General features: G+C 35.5%; 1 protein-coding gene across 4 annotated transcripts; it reads left to right on the forward strand.

Moving 5' to 3' along the window:
* Nucleotides 1–780: 780 nt before the first annotated feature.
* On the forward strand, nt 781–17075 carry LOC143880170 (U-box domain-containing protein 33-like). Of its 4 annotated transcripts, none has more exons than XM_077382955.1 (8): nt 781–1226; nt 2458–2576; nt 4556–4665; nt 10857–11178; nt 11574–11711; nt 13809–14357; nt 15307–16029; nt 16630–17075. In XM_077382955.1, the coding sequence occupies exons 1-8, from the start codon at nt 941–943 to the stop codon at nt 16810–16812; spliced, it is 2430 nt and encodes an 809-aa protein (XP_077239070.1). In that variant the 5' UTR covers nt 781–940; the 3' UTR covers nt 16813–17075. The 4 variants fall into 4 exon arrangements, with proteins under 4 accessions (XP_077239070.1, XP_077239074.1, XP_077239071.1 ...); XM_077382959.1 differs by having other exon boundaries at nt 1096–1226; nt 2510–2576; nt 10832–11178; XM_077382956.1 differs by lacking the exon at nt 781–1226 and adding an exon at nt 1713–1861.
* Nucleotides 17076–18236: the final 1161 nt, after the last annotated feature.

Raw genomic sequence — 18236 nt, forward strand, 5'->3', positions numbered from 1 at the left:
CAAGAAGAAATTGGGAGAGGGAGGAGCAATAGTTTTGGGATATAATTTTGTTTGGAAAGTCGGAATTAAGTTTACACCCCTTTCACATGCACCTTTGCAAATTTGAGGCGATTTTCACCCAATGAGAGCCCCCTTTCACCTCAAGTTCACGTGCGCCTACTTTTACGACCCTGAACAGAGTTTATGTCCGAAATGAGGCATTAATATGTTTTATTCCAAATTTACGTCAAAAGAAACAAGGCCTTAGTAATAAGAATTGTTGAATAATTATATGGTAACCGAGTTGGTAACCGAGCAAATAGCCTCTTCACACGTTAACAACCTCCTCATCTTTCTTTTTCCTCAAAATGGCAAAACTACCCCTACATGGGGGGAGTTTTGTTCAGTTACACTCTCGGTTTTGCAGCTTTATCGCTGAAACGAAATGCACATTTGCCCCTAACGTGAACAGAGGGTAACTTTGACGCTTTTTAACGCAAATCACGTTAAAAGAGGGGCGAATACCTACTGCAGGGGGTGAAAATATCATCTCCCTTCCTTTATTCGTCCTTGATTTTCATGTGGATACTGATATTGGCACTATCATGCTTTAATAATTGCACAACTTAAGCTTTTAATTTTCTAAGAACTTTTTGACAACAAGAACAAGAACAACGTTTGACAGCTACTTAACAAATAAAAGACAAAAAAGATTAGTACAAATATCAAAACTCGGTAGTGCCAATATCAGTAACCATTTCCAATGTACCTCTCTTTCTAGGCTTCTTCTTCCGCGTTAAGTGAGTCATTGAAGTCAACAAAAGAATCTCAGAGAATAAACGAATCTTAGAGAAAACCGAAAAATCAAAAGAAACTGAAACTTATAAAAATCTAACAAAAATAAACGATCATATGTCTCAACCTTCTTTGACGTAACTGTGATTGAAGAGAAACCCATCTAATGGAATTGCTTAGCCCTTCCCCTCCTCCTCAACCATCTAATGATTATTTCTCTATGTTTTCATCATCCCCCTCAAATTTCCCACGTGGGTTTTGTTCTCAAAATTCATTACCAGCTTCTCTTCTGCCTGAAATTCAGGAAGAAAATACAGAGAAAGTGTATGTAGTAGTTGGTAAATCAGTAGAAAAGGCTGTGGATTTGATCCATTGGACTATTCAGCAATTTGGGGATTTGGAAATTGGCCTTCTTCATGTTCACCAACCCTCTCAAACTATTCCAACCCTTTGTAAGCTTTTTTTTTTTTATCTTTCTTTTGAATCATTTCTCATTTAATGGGGTTTTTTTTTTTTTTTTTTTTTTCATTTTTCCTGTCTTTAATGGGTGGTCTTTTGAAATTGATTCTGTAGATGGGTTCCTTATATTTTATTATTGAGGTCTTTTGGAATTGATTCTGAAGATGGGTTCCTCATATTTTTATTATTTTTGTTATTATTGTCATTTTAATTCTAAAATTTTCTCTTACAAGACATACCTCTTTTTTCTTCTTCTTTTTTTTCTCTTTTTTTCCTTTTTTCTAATGAACTCTCCATTTTATTCTTTTTTCTGGTTTTTTATTTTTCGTAATTTTCATATGCTTTGAAAAAATAGAATGGAAGAAACTGATCCACGTAGAAGAACCCAGTTCCTTATATTTTTATTATTTTTGTTATTATTGTCATTTTTATTCTAAAATTCGCTCTTATAAGACTTTACCTCTTTTTTTTCTTTTTTTTATGCTTTTTCTCTAATGAACTTTCCATTTTATTCTTTTTCCTTTTTTCTGGTTTTTTATTTTTCATAATTTTCATATGCTTGGAAAAAATAGAATGGAAGAAAATGATCCAAGGATAAGAACCCAACTAGAGCCAGGATTACAGTCGGGTAGATTCATTTCACCTTCTTCATGAAATTTTTCTAAAGGATTCATTTAGCCGATCCCAACTAGTTTGGGACAAAGGCTTTGTTCAGTTGAATTGAGTTTCATATGCTTTGAAATTACTACTACTTTTTTTTTTTCTCAAGCTACTACTTGTTGACCTCTTAATTTCTCAATGCATTTTATGTGTGTGATTCTCTTTTCATGCATGTGAAATTTGTTATGAACACTTCTGCTGCTATTGTTATTAGTATACTTGTTGATTAATTGCTATTATTGGTATTATTGTTATTATTATTTCTTTCTTTAGCTTTTCCTCACCTTGTATTCAATTTTCCATTTTCCCCATTATTTTCTCATTGGGTAGCTGACAGTTTTTTCCTTTATGGTTAATGTGATCATTTTTTAAAGTTTTCTTTGCATTTTTTGTTTGTTTTTCTTCAGATTGGTATTAGTAAGATCTGATATGTTTCCTTTATTTTATAAATTTCATATAGTTTTAGTTCCTCTTAATTGAGTATGTTCAATCTTTTCATGTAGTCTTTGATTTTTTTATTTTTATTTTTTATAATAATAACAGCAAGTAATTTGTTTTCAACAGTAGGAAAACTTCCTGCTAGTCAAGCTAATGAGGTGCTGGTGTCTGCATACAGAAGAGAAGAGAGGGAACAAACAAAGAAACTCCTGTTTAATTATTTGAGCATTTGCTATAGATCTAAGGTGCTTGTCTACTCTTACAATTTTTTATTTTTTTTGGCATATACAATTCTAAAATCATCACTGCAAGGTCCACTGATTGATCCCCTATTCTTTCCAAGTGAACAAGAACAATTTAGTTTCAGAAATCATCAGATTTTGAGAATGTAAACCAAAATTTTCCATTTCATTGTCGTTATTGTTTTTGTATAATTGAAAATATAATTCTTTATGATTAGAAGCTTGTGCTACTTGAAATTATGGTGGCATTTTTTCTTCCAAATGAACTTGACCCACTTCATTTCAGAAATCTTCAGATTCTTTGAATAATCGGGATTTTCTGTTTGATTATCAGTTAGATTTATCAAAATTGTAGGTGTTAATTAGTGCAAGCTTGTGTAATTTTACCTTTTATGTTTTTTTTCTTATTCTAGATGAATACTGCATGATGTTCTGGCATGGAACCACCATTTTCACCTCTCAGCAGCTTGAACTATTTTTATTCTGACATTTAGCAGGAGACTTTAGTGGCATTTGTTAGTTTTATATTTTCCACACCGAAAGAATGATTTTATTAAGCGCCTTTCAAATGAGAATAATCTTGGCAAATGGAGAAATGTATGGCTTGAAAGACACATTCAATTATATAGTGCATCAGTTGTCAGGGTTGGGCAGGAATTATAAGTTGCAAATAATGGGGATGTTGAAAATGTTCTTCTTTTTTTTTTTAATGATAGCCTAAAATTTTATTAGCAAGGGAGAAGACCGAGATGGTCACAGTACAAAGATAAAGCGATAGCAAGGGAGCCTCCAGGTGCTCCCAAAAATACAAGGGATGTTGAAGATGTTCTTGTGCATCCAGTAACATCAAGGATAAAGAAGAGAAGGGGTTCGAGTTGAAGGAGAGAATTCCTTGTTAGACATCTTGATTTCTGATGAGAGGTAAGAGAAAAATGAAAGTTGCGTGAACATGAAAGGTTTACTGGCTCCAATCCTTGTGTTGAACCCATAGGAAATGAGTAAAGATTATGATTTCGCATAAAAAGATTAAAAATTAAGTACAAAATTTCATGGCTATGTGGTCATTGGTGATTAAATCATTATAGTAGTGGTTCTGTTTGTCCTGTATATATTAGATTAGGAGACTATTAGCTATTAAATTGGGCATCTCCAATTGGTTATCAATTGTAATGATATTGAATGGATGGTTGTTGTAAACCATTCACAATTAGGAAAAGAAGGTTCTTGTGGGAAATCCATGGTTCCTAAATATGAACCACCTACACCTGCAAGGGTGAAATTTGTTGTCTGGTCAAGCTACAGTCATGTTTTGTATGCTTGATGTTTCAGTAGAATTGTGTTAAGCTTCTGGTTTGGTGTCCAAAGCATTCACAAAACCAACACCATTGACGACAGTTGTCCAAAGCAAGGGTGGAATGATGCACCAACATGGCATTTTTGGCAGTCTTTTGATGCATCTCAACCAGGTGATGCCCAAAATATGTTAGGGATCTAGCATCTTTAAAGTTTTTGGTTGAGCGAGGTTGTTGGAGTCTTGTTTGCAACATACATATTGAAAAACACTATAATTTTTATACACTCCAACTTCCCCAAGTAATGTTAGCAGCTGCTTGGAAATGAAGGAAGGGTCTCTTTGGATACCTCTCAAAATTAATTGTAAATAATGTTATATGAAATGGTTTTGAAGTTAACTATCATTATTTGTACGTTATGGTTATAATAGTTTTAAAAGTGCTATGTGAATGGCTTCCAAAGAGGCCTTAGTGGATCTGCAAATAAGATTAACTCAAAATAGATGTATTTGTAAATACAGACGCATTTTGATCGAACCCAAAGAGGCCTAAGTCTTCAAATCATTCATACTAGAAACCCAGTGCTGTATTGATTTCTCCATGTAATTCTTATATAGTAGGATATTTCTCCGGGGCTTTCTATCTTTTATTGGAGGCAACTCATGGAAAACATTCACTTTGCATTTGCAGGTGCAAGCAAGCATTGTTACTATTGAAAATGAACATGTTCATGAAGGAATTGTAGAGCTGGTGAGCAGACATGGTATTAGGAAGCTTGTTATGGGATCTGCACCAGACAAGTAAGTGGTTCTCCATGACAACCTAAACCTTATGTTATTCACTAGGTCTTTTTAACTTTCTGAACTGAGTTAAATACCTGGTTTTTCAATCGTAACTTTACCATGTAACTCTTTTAGATATATTACAAATATCCAGAGCTATTAGAAATGAGACTAACTAAATTATCTTTCCGCCTGTATTGGGAATCCTCGGCAATGTATTTAAACTCCCCAAACCATTGTGATTTCTAATAAGTAATAACAAATATCCAGAGCTATTAGAAATGAGACTAACGAAATTGCCTTTCCGGTTGTATTGGGAATCCTCGGCAATGCATTTAAACTCCCCAAACCATAGTGTTTTCTAATAAGTAATAACTAATACTGTGTTACAACATGTATGACACTATGAGAAAGTAGGGAAAAATCAATGCAAGACAGAACTCCCCTGAAATCTCTTAACAAAATGATCAAGAGCTAGAAATAGAAGAACTGGATGTACAAATTGTTATTGTGGGATTTTTAGAATGGTATCCCGTGAGAGGGAATACAGTATTTACTCTTTTATATTGTAACTGCTTAAAAGGAAATAAAGAAAGATAAACTTGGTATTTTATAAGAACAAAATAAATTTTGATTTTTGATGATTTTCATTGGCTTGAAAACAGGAGTTGGAAAATGATTCTTTCATTACACAAAATGAGGGGTAGAACCAATTTATGTAATCTAGGAAAATTAAAATAAGAAATGCTTGATTAATGCAATGGCATTAAATAAACGATATGTGTCAAGTACAATGTTCAGTTACTGTTGAAGAATGCATGACCCTGAATCAAGGCAAGCCTTACATTAATGCAGCCAGGTTTGAGGTATCCAATTCTGGTGCTGGTTATTCAAATGGTGTTTTTCAAACCATTCTATAAGTCGATCTTTTTTCCTTCTACATTTGGCCATTTTGGTAGTATTTGGTTATGTCCTTGAATATTTTGAATTCTTTGTATCTTTCCAATTGGGAATTGTCGAAAGTTGAAACTCAATGAGGAAATCCCCTTAATCTTAATTCGTATTAATGCACCTTCTGATTCTGGTGAGAAAGTTATATTTCTTCAGGCTAAATGACTAAACCAGAGGAAAAGAACAGAAAATAGTGGAAATGCAATTTTTGTGGGACCATATTACTCAAATTATTGAAACACCCCGCTTACAGTAAAAAGATCACAGCCCCAAAGAACATAGAAAATGACTAGCATGTCCCTAACTAACACTAATAAATGAAGTGAAATCTCTCTCTCCCTCTCTCTCTCTCTCTCTCTCTCTCTCTCTCTCTCTCTCTCTCTCTCCACACATAGTCCTAAGCTGGTGCATATCTTAAGCATGCCTAGCTTGGAAAGAAATCTAAACAATATGTTTTTGCCAACCATGTTACTATGAATAATTTTCAAGTTGATCCTTCTACATGGTGAAGAAAGTAGTAAATTCTTTGGATGACAACTTCTACCTAATGAAGTGGCAATCCACCTCAATGTATTTAGTCCCTTTATGAAATACATGATTTGTGACCATAAGTATGACTACCTAATTGTCTCAGTGTAATGTCATACGAACTCTAACTCAGACTCCCATCTCAGATGAAAAAGATTTAAGCCACACTATATGACATGTGGCACATAATGCCATTGCATGATACTTTAATTTCTCCCATGACCTTTCCATGATAGACTACTTAATGCAGAAATTATTCTTTGTCGTTGTATCAGTTGGGTGTGAAGAACGCTTTTGAACATGGAAATCTGCTAGAGGAACTGTATATGTGACCTTCACTAGCGTTCCAATTTCGATTCGGTCAAGGAAAAATTTATAGGTTGAATAAGGCTTTATATGTGCTAAAACAATCTCCAAGAGCATGGTTCGAAAGATTCAGTCAGGTGGTAAGGAGGAGAGGCTATATCCCGTGCCAGGCATATTGCACTTTTTTTATGAAGCGGACAAAGAACCGCTTGACTTCGTTGATTGTTTAAGTTGATGATATTGTATTCTCATGGAATTCTCCAGAAGAGATCAAGGTGTTGAAGGACTAAGTAGGAAAAGAGTTTGAAATCAAAGGTCTGGGACTATTAAAATACTTTCTAATTGAGGTGGCAAGATCAAGAGAGGGCATTTTCATACAATTACAACACTTGAAATCATCTCCAGGTAGATTAATATTGTTCAAAAAGTGCATCCATATAAAGATTGAAGCCATGGATCCATCACAAGTCATAGATATACATCCGGTTATTGTTGAGAATTTGGTTTTGTGGAAAAGTAGGAAACAAGTAGTTGGTTAGGTCTAGTGCAGAAGATGGGTACATATCCATGGCACATGGTGTATGTAAACTGTAAAGTAATTGTGGTTGCGAATTCTACTAAGAGAGCTAAGATTTGGGGTTCAAAAACCTATGAACTCTATCGTGACAGTAAGGCAGCAATTAACATCGCTCAAAACCTTGTTCAACATCATATAATAAAGCACATTGAGATAGATCAAAATTTCATCAAGGGGAAACTTTACTCGGGAGTGGGACATATTTCTATTCCTTGTGTGAAGGCTGAACTTCAACTTTTCGATATCCTAGTGAAGGGGGTTAGTAAGAATCGATTGATTGACATTCTCAGTAAGTTGGGCATGACAAACGGACATGTATGCACCAACCTGAGGGGGAGTATTGTGATGGGACCCACTGATAGTCTTATATATTATCCTATTATTTTAATTTTTTCATTGGAGGCACCTATTTTTAATTATGTTTGTCATGTATCAGGGAGCTCTTATATATTATCAAGATTTTTGTTGGGTGAGAACCAACCAATACGAAAATCCTTTCCCCATTTATTTCTATCTGTATCTCCTCTTCCTCTCCTTTTCTCCGCAATCCCTAATCCTTATTTTCTAGTCTATTAAACCCACTATTTAGAAATGTTCCAATAAACATGTCAAATGACCCGCAAGGTGATTGCTTAACACCATAAATAACCTGCAGCTCAAAAAAAAAAAATGCCATAAATAACCTTTCTGAGTCTCCAAACCTTTCTCTTCTCATTTAGGTAGAAATCCTAGAGGAGTCATGTAGACTTCCTCTTAGAGATCCTCATAAAGAAAAAGATCGGAAAAGCCTTCAAATCAACCTGATGTCGAGGCTATGGTAAATTAGCTTCCAAGGAAAGAATCATCTTACTGACTTGTTCTTGCTATAGGAGCAAAATCCCCTAAATTGACCACCTCATAAGATTTGCTTAAAGACTTTAGCCAGAAGATCACGTGATGTATTTTCACTGATCTGCCAGCTTTTTCTTTAGAATGTACATCATTTCTACCTTACAATATGCTTTTTAGTAACTTGAAATCTCCAAAGATTATTGTTTTCTAACTCTTCAATTATAGCTTTTTTCCACTTTTGATTAACCAAAGCTTCTTTTCTATTTCAATAGAGGATATAGTAGAAAAGAAAGCCTGATACCCAAATTGATAAGAGCACAAGCATCTACCTTTGTGTAAGGCAACAAGTAATATATATCTTAGGAATAGGAGTGGAAGAGGAGGAAATGATAGTTGGGTTTGAGGAACTGTGAGGTTCATGATTGTGAATTTTGTAGACTGTATGTGTCTTCTTTAACAAGCATAAAACTTCAAATCCACTCACCTACTCCCATTGAAGAACTACTTTCCTATCCTCCCCTTGAAGAGGGTAGTCTTTCTACTATTGCTCCTTTCTTAAAGATTATGTTCTGCCTTATCTGGTTCTTATGAGCAATCACAAAGTAGTTGAAGGTTCATACCACTAAGACCAACTCTCATGACTGTCTACTTGTCATTACTTCCACAAAAAACATCACCATGACTTTGATTTTTCGCAGGACTGATATAAATTAAATCTGAAGCTTTCGTATGATTGATACGACCAATCAAATGCAAAAAAATAATAATAATAATAATAATAAATAAAGTAAAGTAAAAAAACCACCAATCAAATCTATTGAAAACTGATCTTTTTGTTATTTTTCCTTAAAATTCCACAAAGCTCCTTCTTACTTAATCCTATTTACTTGAATTTCAAAAATAGCTTCAGTTAATGGTCAAAAGACATAAACAACCAAAGTATAGATAAGATGACTAGTACATCCTCAAGTAAATAAAGTAGAATTGATCTTTCAACATTTTGTGTCTTGGAGCAGTTATGCAGGACCAATTTGGGAAGAAGAACTAATAATTGTCTCCTTCAAGTATTTTACACTAAACTAGTCAAATTTGAGTTTCCTCTATGTGTCCAAATAACCAAATTCAACCACACGATTTCAGATCATAATTAAATGTAGCAATCCTTAATAATTTTCAATCAGATTTGACCATTGGATCTAGAAATTTAACCAGTTTGTAACTAAGCAGATGAGATTAATCTAATCACCCGTCAGATATTTGATCAACTCTTTTCATATTTTCTTCATGTTTGCCATAATATGCTCTAAGTAACCACGAAAACTTTGTATCTCAAAATTATAGAAAATAGTTCTCAAATCTGATGATTGAGACTAACCCAAATTATCAGATTTCATATATGACCTGTTTAGATTGTTCCTCTTGAGAATATTAATTAAACCCTTGAATAATATATGATTTTTATCTCAAAAAAATATATATGATTTTTATCTTAAAACTCACCAGGAAATCTTTAAGTTTTGAACAAGATAAAGAAGTAAATGGTTGAGATGTTATATTGATTCTTGAAGATACAGAAAGTTTAGCATAGATTTTGGAGTCAGACCAACAAAACCAAAGGCATTACACCAATGTTTTTCCTAGGGCATCTCACCTTAGGTTGATCAAAGCACACACCAAGAGCAGGCGGTTTTCTTCAAAAGCAAGAGCTCTTTCAATTTCATAACATAACATCACCTAAGAAGTGCCATGAGGTTACACACACATATATAAGGAAAGGAAAAACGACTAGAGATTTCTGAAGCAATTAACCCTAAGAACCCTCTTTGACAAAAATATCATCACTAAAACCTAGGAAATACTACCCCCCCCCCCCCTTCCCGCGTGCGAAAATAAGGTCATCTTTTACAATTTCGAGATGCATGGTTGCCTTCGAAATAAATTTTTCCTCTTTATGTTGTTTTCGTGAGGATTTTCCTCCATCAAACAGGGTTTGGAAGATGCATAAAGTGCTTAATATGGTTTTCATGAATTGTAGTCTTGAACTAGGATCCTAGGAAATGTTTCTCGGTTTTAAATGTTAGAAATGTTGAAAGCCTTTGAAAATTAAAATTACCTTTTAAGTAAGAAACATTTAGAATATCCGAAAAGTTAGGGAATATGAAAGCTACAAAAACCAAGTCACCTATATCATTTTCTACCTCTCAATTCACCAATGAAAACTGGTTTTAGAGTCATTGATAAAACTGAAAACAAAGAATCAATTATAGTTCTTCCACACTGTAATCTACTGCTATTCACATCAACATAGAAAATGTGCTTTGTTAACTAGAAGAGATTTTTGTTTACTTGGATCTCCATATATTCAATACTCTCCTTCAATCTCTCATGTGCATATATTGGTCTGTTTTGCATGGTTGATTGGTCATTATCTTCTTCTCTTGCCTCAATTTTCTCCGCATGTATAAAATGTTATAAATATTGTTAAAGTATAAAAGATTAAATAACGCCATCTCCAACGCCTTAAGCTTTTGGAGTAATTGGTCGTTTGACATGGTATTCGAGCAGAGCTCCTGGGTTCAAAACTTCTTGATATTAAAAACCACATGTAACGGCCAACCAAAAGAGGGGGGCACATGTGCCACATGTAGGGGGGGTGTTAAAGTATAAAAGATTAAATAGCGCCATTTCCAACAGCTTACGCTTTTGGAGTAATTGGTCGTTTGACAAATTTGACCCTTTCCACTATCATCATCAGTGCTGAATTTTGCATTACTTAGTGTTGGGTTCAAATCTTCAAAGAGAGGAATTCCAGTCGTATCGAATACTTATTGTACAGCTTACTTAAGCATAAATAGAGATTTACTGAAAAGTTGTCTATACCGTTCAAATCAGTTTTTATACTCTTTTCCCTTAAAATTTTTAAATTGGACTTGAATTCTTTTTTATTTTAATGAATATATTGGGATTTCATACTATGTGTCTCTTCTATAGAAAGTCTGAGGGATATATATTGCAGTTGCATGAAGATGAAGAGGAGTTCTAGCAAGGCAAACTATACAGCCAAGAATGCTCCACAATTCTGTGAGATATGGTTTGTCAACAAAGGAAAAAATGTTTGGACAAGGGAGTCTTCAGAAGGCCCAACTTCTCTAAATGCAATTAGAGACGGAGCCCATACAGAACCAGATAAAAGAGAAGTGGTTATATGTACTCCTGAATTCCCTTTTTCTAATGGAACTGGTTCTCTCAATTCGGAGAGTTCAAAGGGTTTTACCAGTACAAGTTCTGGACTTTCTTCACCTACCGATAGACGGTTTTCATCAGATACCATTTTGAAGGTAAGGCAATAGCAATCTTTCTTCCTCATCTATGTCACAAATATCTCTGGTATTTTCAAATATCATGTTTTTATCACGATATTTGGATAAAACAACAAAATTCCAAAATACCCGAGATTTTAAAAACAAGGAGATATTTTCATTTTTATCATAAAATATCGCGCTAATATCATGATAGTTATACCGATATTTTTACGATATTTTTATTTTATATTTTTTCTTAAATTTATATATTTTTTAAATAATTTTATTTTTATCATTTTTTCCCGATATAAACCCGAAAAAAATAAAAATAAAAATTTAATATATCCCGAGATTTTCCCTTGCCGAATGATATTCATGACATAGTTCCTCGCTTTATCTCAGTTCTTCAAGCATTAATTTCTGTGTTTCAGGAAGAAGTGGAACTTGAAATTTTGAATAATCAGCTTGTAGAAGCAAGGTTAGAAGCTGAGAGATCAAAGAAAGAGGCCACCGCAGAGATACTGAATCGTAAAAGATTGGAGTCTAAAACTAAAGAGGCCATCAACAAGGTATGCTTGCATATAATTAAGCCCTTGGACATGCCCTTCCTTTTCATCCATTTGTTTAATACCAAATTAGCATACCGCCTACCCTTTGATACCAATATGTAGCATATCAAGCATGTGTCCATATCAGAAATTATTATTTAGTAATTTCTGCTATATGCTACTTATAGGTGGCCATGCTGTCATTTTGGCCATTAGTTTAGGCTATAATTTAATGTAAGGGTCTCTAACTTTAAGTTGCGTTGTTTTTTCCTCAGTGTATGCATCTTTCGAAGTAATGCATATACCTTTATTTATTGTGAAAAAATATTTTTTTCCTTTTTGCTGAAAATGATGATATTGTCACCGTCTTACCTTATTATTGTAACATACACGTAGTAATCTTAAGTGATTATGCAGATGCATACTCTCTATTTTATCGATTCAAGTTAGAATCCGTAAATAATTTCATGTACCTCATACTTGACATGATCACCAAATGATATGTGTGGGCATTTGTTAGAATAATGCCATAATGATTTTTATTTTAAATGTTAGTAACTTTGGTATTATTTATTTAATAACAGCTAGCTTACAAGGTAGTTAAAAGACCACAACTTTTAGGAACAGAAAACTCATGTAATAAGCACCTGAGTGAAGTCGGAGTAGGTCTTCTACTGTGCAACAGTGGCAGACTCTCCCCTGGAGTGTTTAGATTCAACTTTGATGGCTCTAGCATGTGTAATCCAGGGCCAGCCGGAATAGAAGGTGTTCTTAGATATTCATCGGATGAAGTCATTTGGGCTTTTTCAGGACCTATTGGAGTTTCACACGGGTTGAAGCGGAAGTTAAGGCAGTTCACCAGGGCATCATTCGCTTTCAAAGGGACATTATGGATCGCATGTGGAGGGTGACTCCCTTAATGTCATTTGATGGCTTAGAGGCTCATTGGTTCCCCCTCGGTGATTTGCTCAATTTTTTGATGAGATTCGAGACAAATCTGGTGGATCATCTTTGTGCTTTGAGCATTTAAGAAGATCAGCTTATGGCTTAGCGGATAGATTAGCTAGGGAAGGAGTAGACAAACAAAGTTTGGAGTTGTTCAACTTCCTTCCTCCATAATGGGAACGGAGATATCTTTTTCTTTGTTTTTTTATCTAGCCTTTTTCATTGTATTTCTTTTTTCCTTGTTTCTTTGTATGTGGGGTGCATCTCCTCATGCGCCCCGTTTCTGTTTAATGAAATCTACAACCATTAAAAAAAAAAGGCACCTGAGTTTCAAAAACTTACCAAGACAAACAGTTGTTAAGGTTTATGAATTAGGAAAAGGAAACATTTTCACTTTTCAGGTCATTTTGAGCAGTAAAAATGCTTTTTTTTTAAATGCTATGGATTTATTTAAATTTCTTTTGGTTTAAAATTTTTGAATTCCGGCCGTCTTTCATCTGATCACCTAAAATCAGTATGTCAAATTCTATTTAAATCTTTTATGAGGATGGGTACTGTACAAGCTGGCATTTTTTCAACTGAGAGTATGAATGATATATACAGTAAAGTTTTGGATTATATACGGTCGAATAGGTACGTTATCTACTTTGTCGGCCAGAAGTACAGTGGGGGCCCACATTGTTTGGGTGATCCAAACCATTCATTTGATGGGCCCTGACATAGATAGGGTGTGCCCAAAACATCAGCTTCATAGGATCATCCCAATCCACCAAATCTGGCCGACGGAGTAGATAACATTATCTACTCAACTGAGTGTGGAAACATTTTTCCATATATATATATATATATATATATATATATATATATAGGGTCATGATGAATCACCAGACAGGTGAATATGTAAATTACTATTTAGTCATTTCTAAAAAGTGGTGTTTAGACGTATCAGCTGATATGTAGAATATTGACCATACACAGACCCACAGGTACATGATGTATTACCAAGTTTAATATCTTTTTGTCCTAAAAAAATTCCTGACAACTGTAATACGTCAGACAATGCACTAGATTTGATATGCTACTTAAAACATTGGTGTTCCATGGAAACACATTAGCAATTTGCAAGTTTTTCAATTTGTCTCTAACAAATATCTCCCTCCCTGCCCTTTCCAGATCAAAGCTTCTGAAGCTGCCTATGCGCGCGAAGTAGAAGTCAGAAACGAAGTTGAAGATACACTAAAAACTACCAAACAGGAGCTAGAAAAACTGTCAGAACAAAGAGATGAGGCTTTGCGAGAGTTGCAAAAGACTATGAGAAACTTAACCATCCTTGACGTTAATGCCCGAGAAACAGCACATCACCGGGACGAGGCCGCCGGAGAATTGAAGCTCATTCAAGCATCTGTAACAACTCTTCGACATGAAAGGAAGAAGATACGACGGCAGAGAGAGGATTCTGTGCGTCGACTCGAACGGTGGAGAAGTGTGCATGCCAGAGCTCCAAACTATGATGGGTTCAATAGGTTTATCAATCAATCATCTGAATTTTCAGAGTTTTCTTTGTCGGATCTGCGAACTGCAACGTGTGACTTCTCAGAGAGCTTCAAGATTACAGAGGGAGGGTACGGGTGTGTTTACAAGGGAGAGATGTTGGATAGAAGTGTTGCTATAAAGAAGTTGCACCCGTATAACTTGCAAGGTCAATCAGAGTTTCAACAAGAGGTATATCTCTCAGTAAAGAAACGAAAACAATAAGCGTAGCTTGCAACAATAAATATTTTAAAATCAAGGTTTAAATTTCGGTTTCGGTATCAATTTCGACCGCCATCGAAACCGAAATATTTCGGTTTCAGTGGAAATTTTGGCTGAAATCATGTAAAAATATTATAATAATTTCGGTTTTTCTTTAAATTTCCACTGAAATGTCCAACTGGTGAAAATTTCTGACATTTCAATGGAAAGCATAACATTTCGGTGGACATTTTTAAAATTTCAGCGACATTTCACTGAAATTTCGGAATTTCGGTGATATTTCAGCAAAATTTCGTCGAAATCTTGTCAAAAATAATTTCATGTAAATTACATTTTGACCTTGGCCAAAACCGAAATATTTCGACCGAAATTTAAAACCTTGTTTAAAATAAAGGGATAATTACATTTACACCCCCTCTAGTTTCTGACACATCCACTTCAACCCCTATAGTTTAAAAAGTGCCAAAGACATCCCCTCTAGTTTCGTTTTGTTTAAGGTTTGCCCCCTCAGCTGAAGGTTCGTCCATAGATTGAAGGGTTAGGATGATCCGATGGAGCTGATTTTTTGGGCACACCCTATCTATGTCAGGACCCATCAAATGAACGATTTGGATCATCCAAATAATGTGGGCCCATACCCGAATCCAAACAGGGGCAAACCTTAAACAAAACGAAACTAGAGGGGATGTCCTTGTCACTTTTTAAACTATAGGGGTTGAAGTGGATGTGTCAGAAACTAGAGGGGGTGTAAATGTAATTATCCCTAAAATAAACTATAGTGATTCAATATACACAAGAGCTCTGTGGTATGGTTTCTTCACTTGACACTGTAGTACCAAATGTGACTATGTTTCTTTCATTAGCTTTACCAAAGTAAGCCTCCTTAGTATGACAATAACACCCTTTGTAATGTATGCAGGTTCAGGTCCGCAGTAAACTTAAACACCCTCATCTGGTTACCTTGATTGGTGCGTGCCAAGAAGACTGGTCCCTCGTTTACGAATACTTACCTAATGGTAGCCTCCAAGATTGTCTCTTCTGCAAAACCAAAACTCCTCCCTTGACCTGGAAAGCCCGCCTCCGTATCGCAGCCGAAATCGCAAGCGCTCTCCTTTTCTTACACTCTTCCAAACCTGAAAAGATCATCCATGGAGATCTCAAACTCAAAAACATTTTTCTCAACTCTGAGTTCAAGTGTAAGATCGGAGATTTCGGCATATCCCGGCTCGTGTCTGATGAGATCATACATTTCCCTACTTTTCGCTGCAATACAGAGCCAAAGGGTTCATTTCCTTATACAGATCCAGAGTTCCAGAGAAATGGTGTGATGACACCCAAGTCAGATATTTACTCTTTTGGGATCATAATTCTACAGCTACTCACTGGGAGGCCTCCAATGGGGTTGGCGAGCGAGGTGCGAAGAGCAATGTTAAGTGGAAAATTGGCATCTGTTTTGGACCTATCGGCTGGTGAGTGGCCTTCACTGGCCGCAGGGAGGCTGGCAGAACTTGGGTTGCAATGCAGTGAAATTAACAGTCGAGATCGGCCGGAGCTTACGCCGACAGTGGTGAGGCAGCTGGAATGCCTATATGTAGCAGAGGAACGTCCAGTGCCCGATTTCTTCTTGTGCCCAATCCTTAAGGTGCGTGATAATCTTCTTGTATATATATACCAAAACCCCACATTCCTTTTCAAAGGTTAGATGCCTCCTTTTATCGAAACATCACCCATTTACTGATGGACGAGGTTAGTGTTCCCCATAGGCTCCGTTTCTTTTGACGTAAAATGGGCATAAAAACAAATTTTATGCCCAGTTTTACACTAAAAAAGAGCATAAAATTTGTTTGACACCCATTTTACGTTGAAAGAAACGGAGAAATAGGGAAAATCTAGTTTTCCCCTGATATGCAATTCACTTCTTGTCTAAAGTTTCATAGGGGCAAAGCTGGCTGATTTAGTCCTTGGATCTATAAAGAATATAGAAATAGAATCAAATAAAAATACGGGCCCACTTTGAATGAAGAAATAATCATACATTATTTCTAGATACCTTATGGGACCCCATAAGTAGGACCACTACCCATTATCATGTTGCCGACAGAAGCAGAATCCATATTTGATATTTCTGTAAGAGAATATTTCCTAATTGTTCCAGAGCAACTAGAAAGAGATTCTTTAACCAGAAAGAATTCAGTTCCGATTGTTAGGACTAGTGCAGCTTATTTAAAATGGATTGTTGCAGGAAATCATGCACGATCCTCAACTGGCGGCGGACGGACACACCTATGAAGGTGAGGCCTTACGCAGATGGCTGGACAATGGATGTGAAACTTCGCCGATGACCAATCTTAAGTTGAAACACTTGAATCTTACTCCAAACCATGCACTTCGGTTCGCTATTCAAGATTGGCTTTGCCAATTTTGATTGTAATGTAGTATATATATATATACTCTAATTTGTATATATTTACGTATAGTAGGCAGGCCTAATATAGTAATAACAACCATTATGGTGTTAGCTTAAAGCTTATCTAGGTTTTAAGCCGCCTACCTGGCTATTATTATAGCTAGTCAATGAATTTTGTTTATTTATTTTTTGTTATTTTTTTGCAAATATGTATGTGAAATTTCTTGTAATACAGGTGTGGAGAATTTTAGTAAATGATAAGATGTGCAAAAATTCTGATCCCTCTCATTATCATAATTACTAACTCGATGTTCGAAAATTTTTGGGAATCCTGTGTTTTTCTAAATTTTTTAAACCGGAAAATAGAGATGCCCAAGGCAGATCCGAGAATTTTATTTAAAATATATGGGAAGGCACAAGAGGTGAAAAAAGCCTAACTACAAAAAACAGACAAACAAGCCCACAATCAGCCCGGTCAGGTTGAGCTTTTGCTAAAAATGAATAGGAACCAATCCGAGTCCGGCCTGAATTTATAGTAAAAGCTCAATCAAAATTCCCAACAATCAGCCCGAGTTGCTCCCCTGCTTAGTGCTTTCAAACAAATATTGGGGAGACCCAAGCTCTCACACCTTATAGCTCTACAAAGATCCCACCACATGAAGAGCTGCTTGTTGGTTCGGGTCCTACAGGCCTCAGTTACTAGGACACAAGCGCATCTGCTCTACACTAGTCCTGCATCTTAGTTCCCTAAACTGATGGGTTAGACAAGGGGATAATTCCTTCACAAGCCTCATGTGATTTTCTATTTGAACCACATCTCTTTACTATACTGTACTTCTTTCCTCTAAATAAGAAGCAATAAACATAGGGAAATGATATCTGCGCCAAGGTGTTTCGATAAACAACTCCCTTTAAATACTACACGACAAACAAGTGGAGCGCATGTTTATTGAAGCACTAAACCCTTTAAATACTACACGACAAACAAGTGGATCGCATGTTTATTGAAACATATCATTTCCCTAAACATACGGAATGGTGGTTAAGTGCACATGTTTGTTAGAATGGGCTGTGAGTTCAACTTCCACCAATAATAATATCTGACAAAATAATTGTTGAGTTCTCATAAAAACAATGAACAAGAAAAGAATGTGAATATTTTCGGATGTACTAAAGTAGGGTTATGCTTTTCATTCTATCAAGAAAGCAACACTACAAGAAATCTAGGTTTTGGGGACAGATTAAATCAGCTCCCACAAAGCAAAAACCAATCTCCTTTTCTTTCTTTTTTTGAATGGTAGGAAAAAAAAATATCAATCTCTATAGGTAATTACTGACGGGAAAAAACTCCATCTCATTAAAAGTCATCGTTAAAGGTTTTTGCGATGTAAATTCCAGGAAATGGTGATAGTTTTGTTGTCACTAAGGGGCCGTTTGGATAA

The sequence above is a fragment of the Tasmannia lanceolata genome, unplaced genomic scaffold (assembly GCF_043159265.1).
Source record: "Tasmannia lanceolata isolate RefF3 unplaced genomic scaffold, GAP_Taslan_0.1 ptg000006l, whole genome shotgun sequence".
Taxonomy (NCBI): domain Eukaryota; kingdom Viridiplantae; phylum Streptophyta; class Magnoliopsida; order Canellales; family Winteraceae; genus Tasmannia; species Tasmannia lanceolata.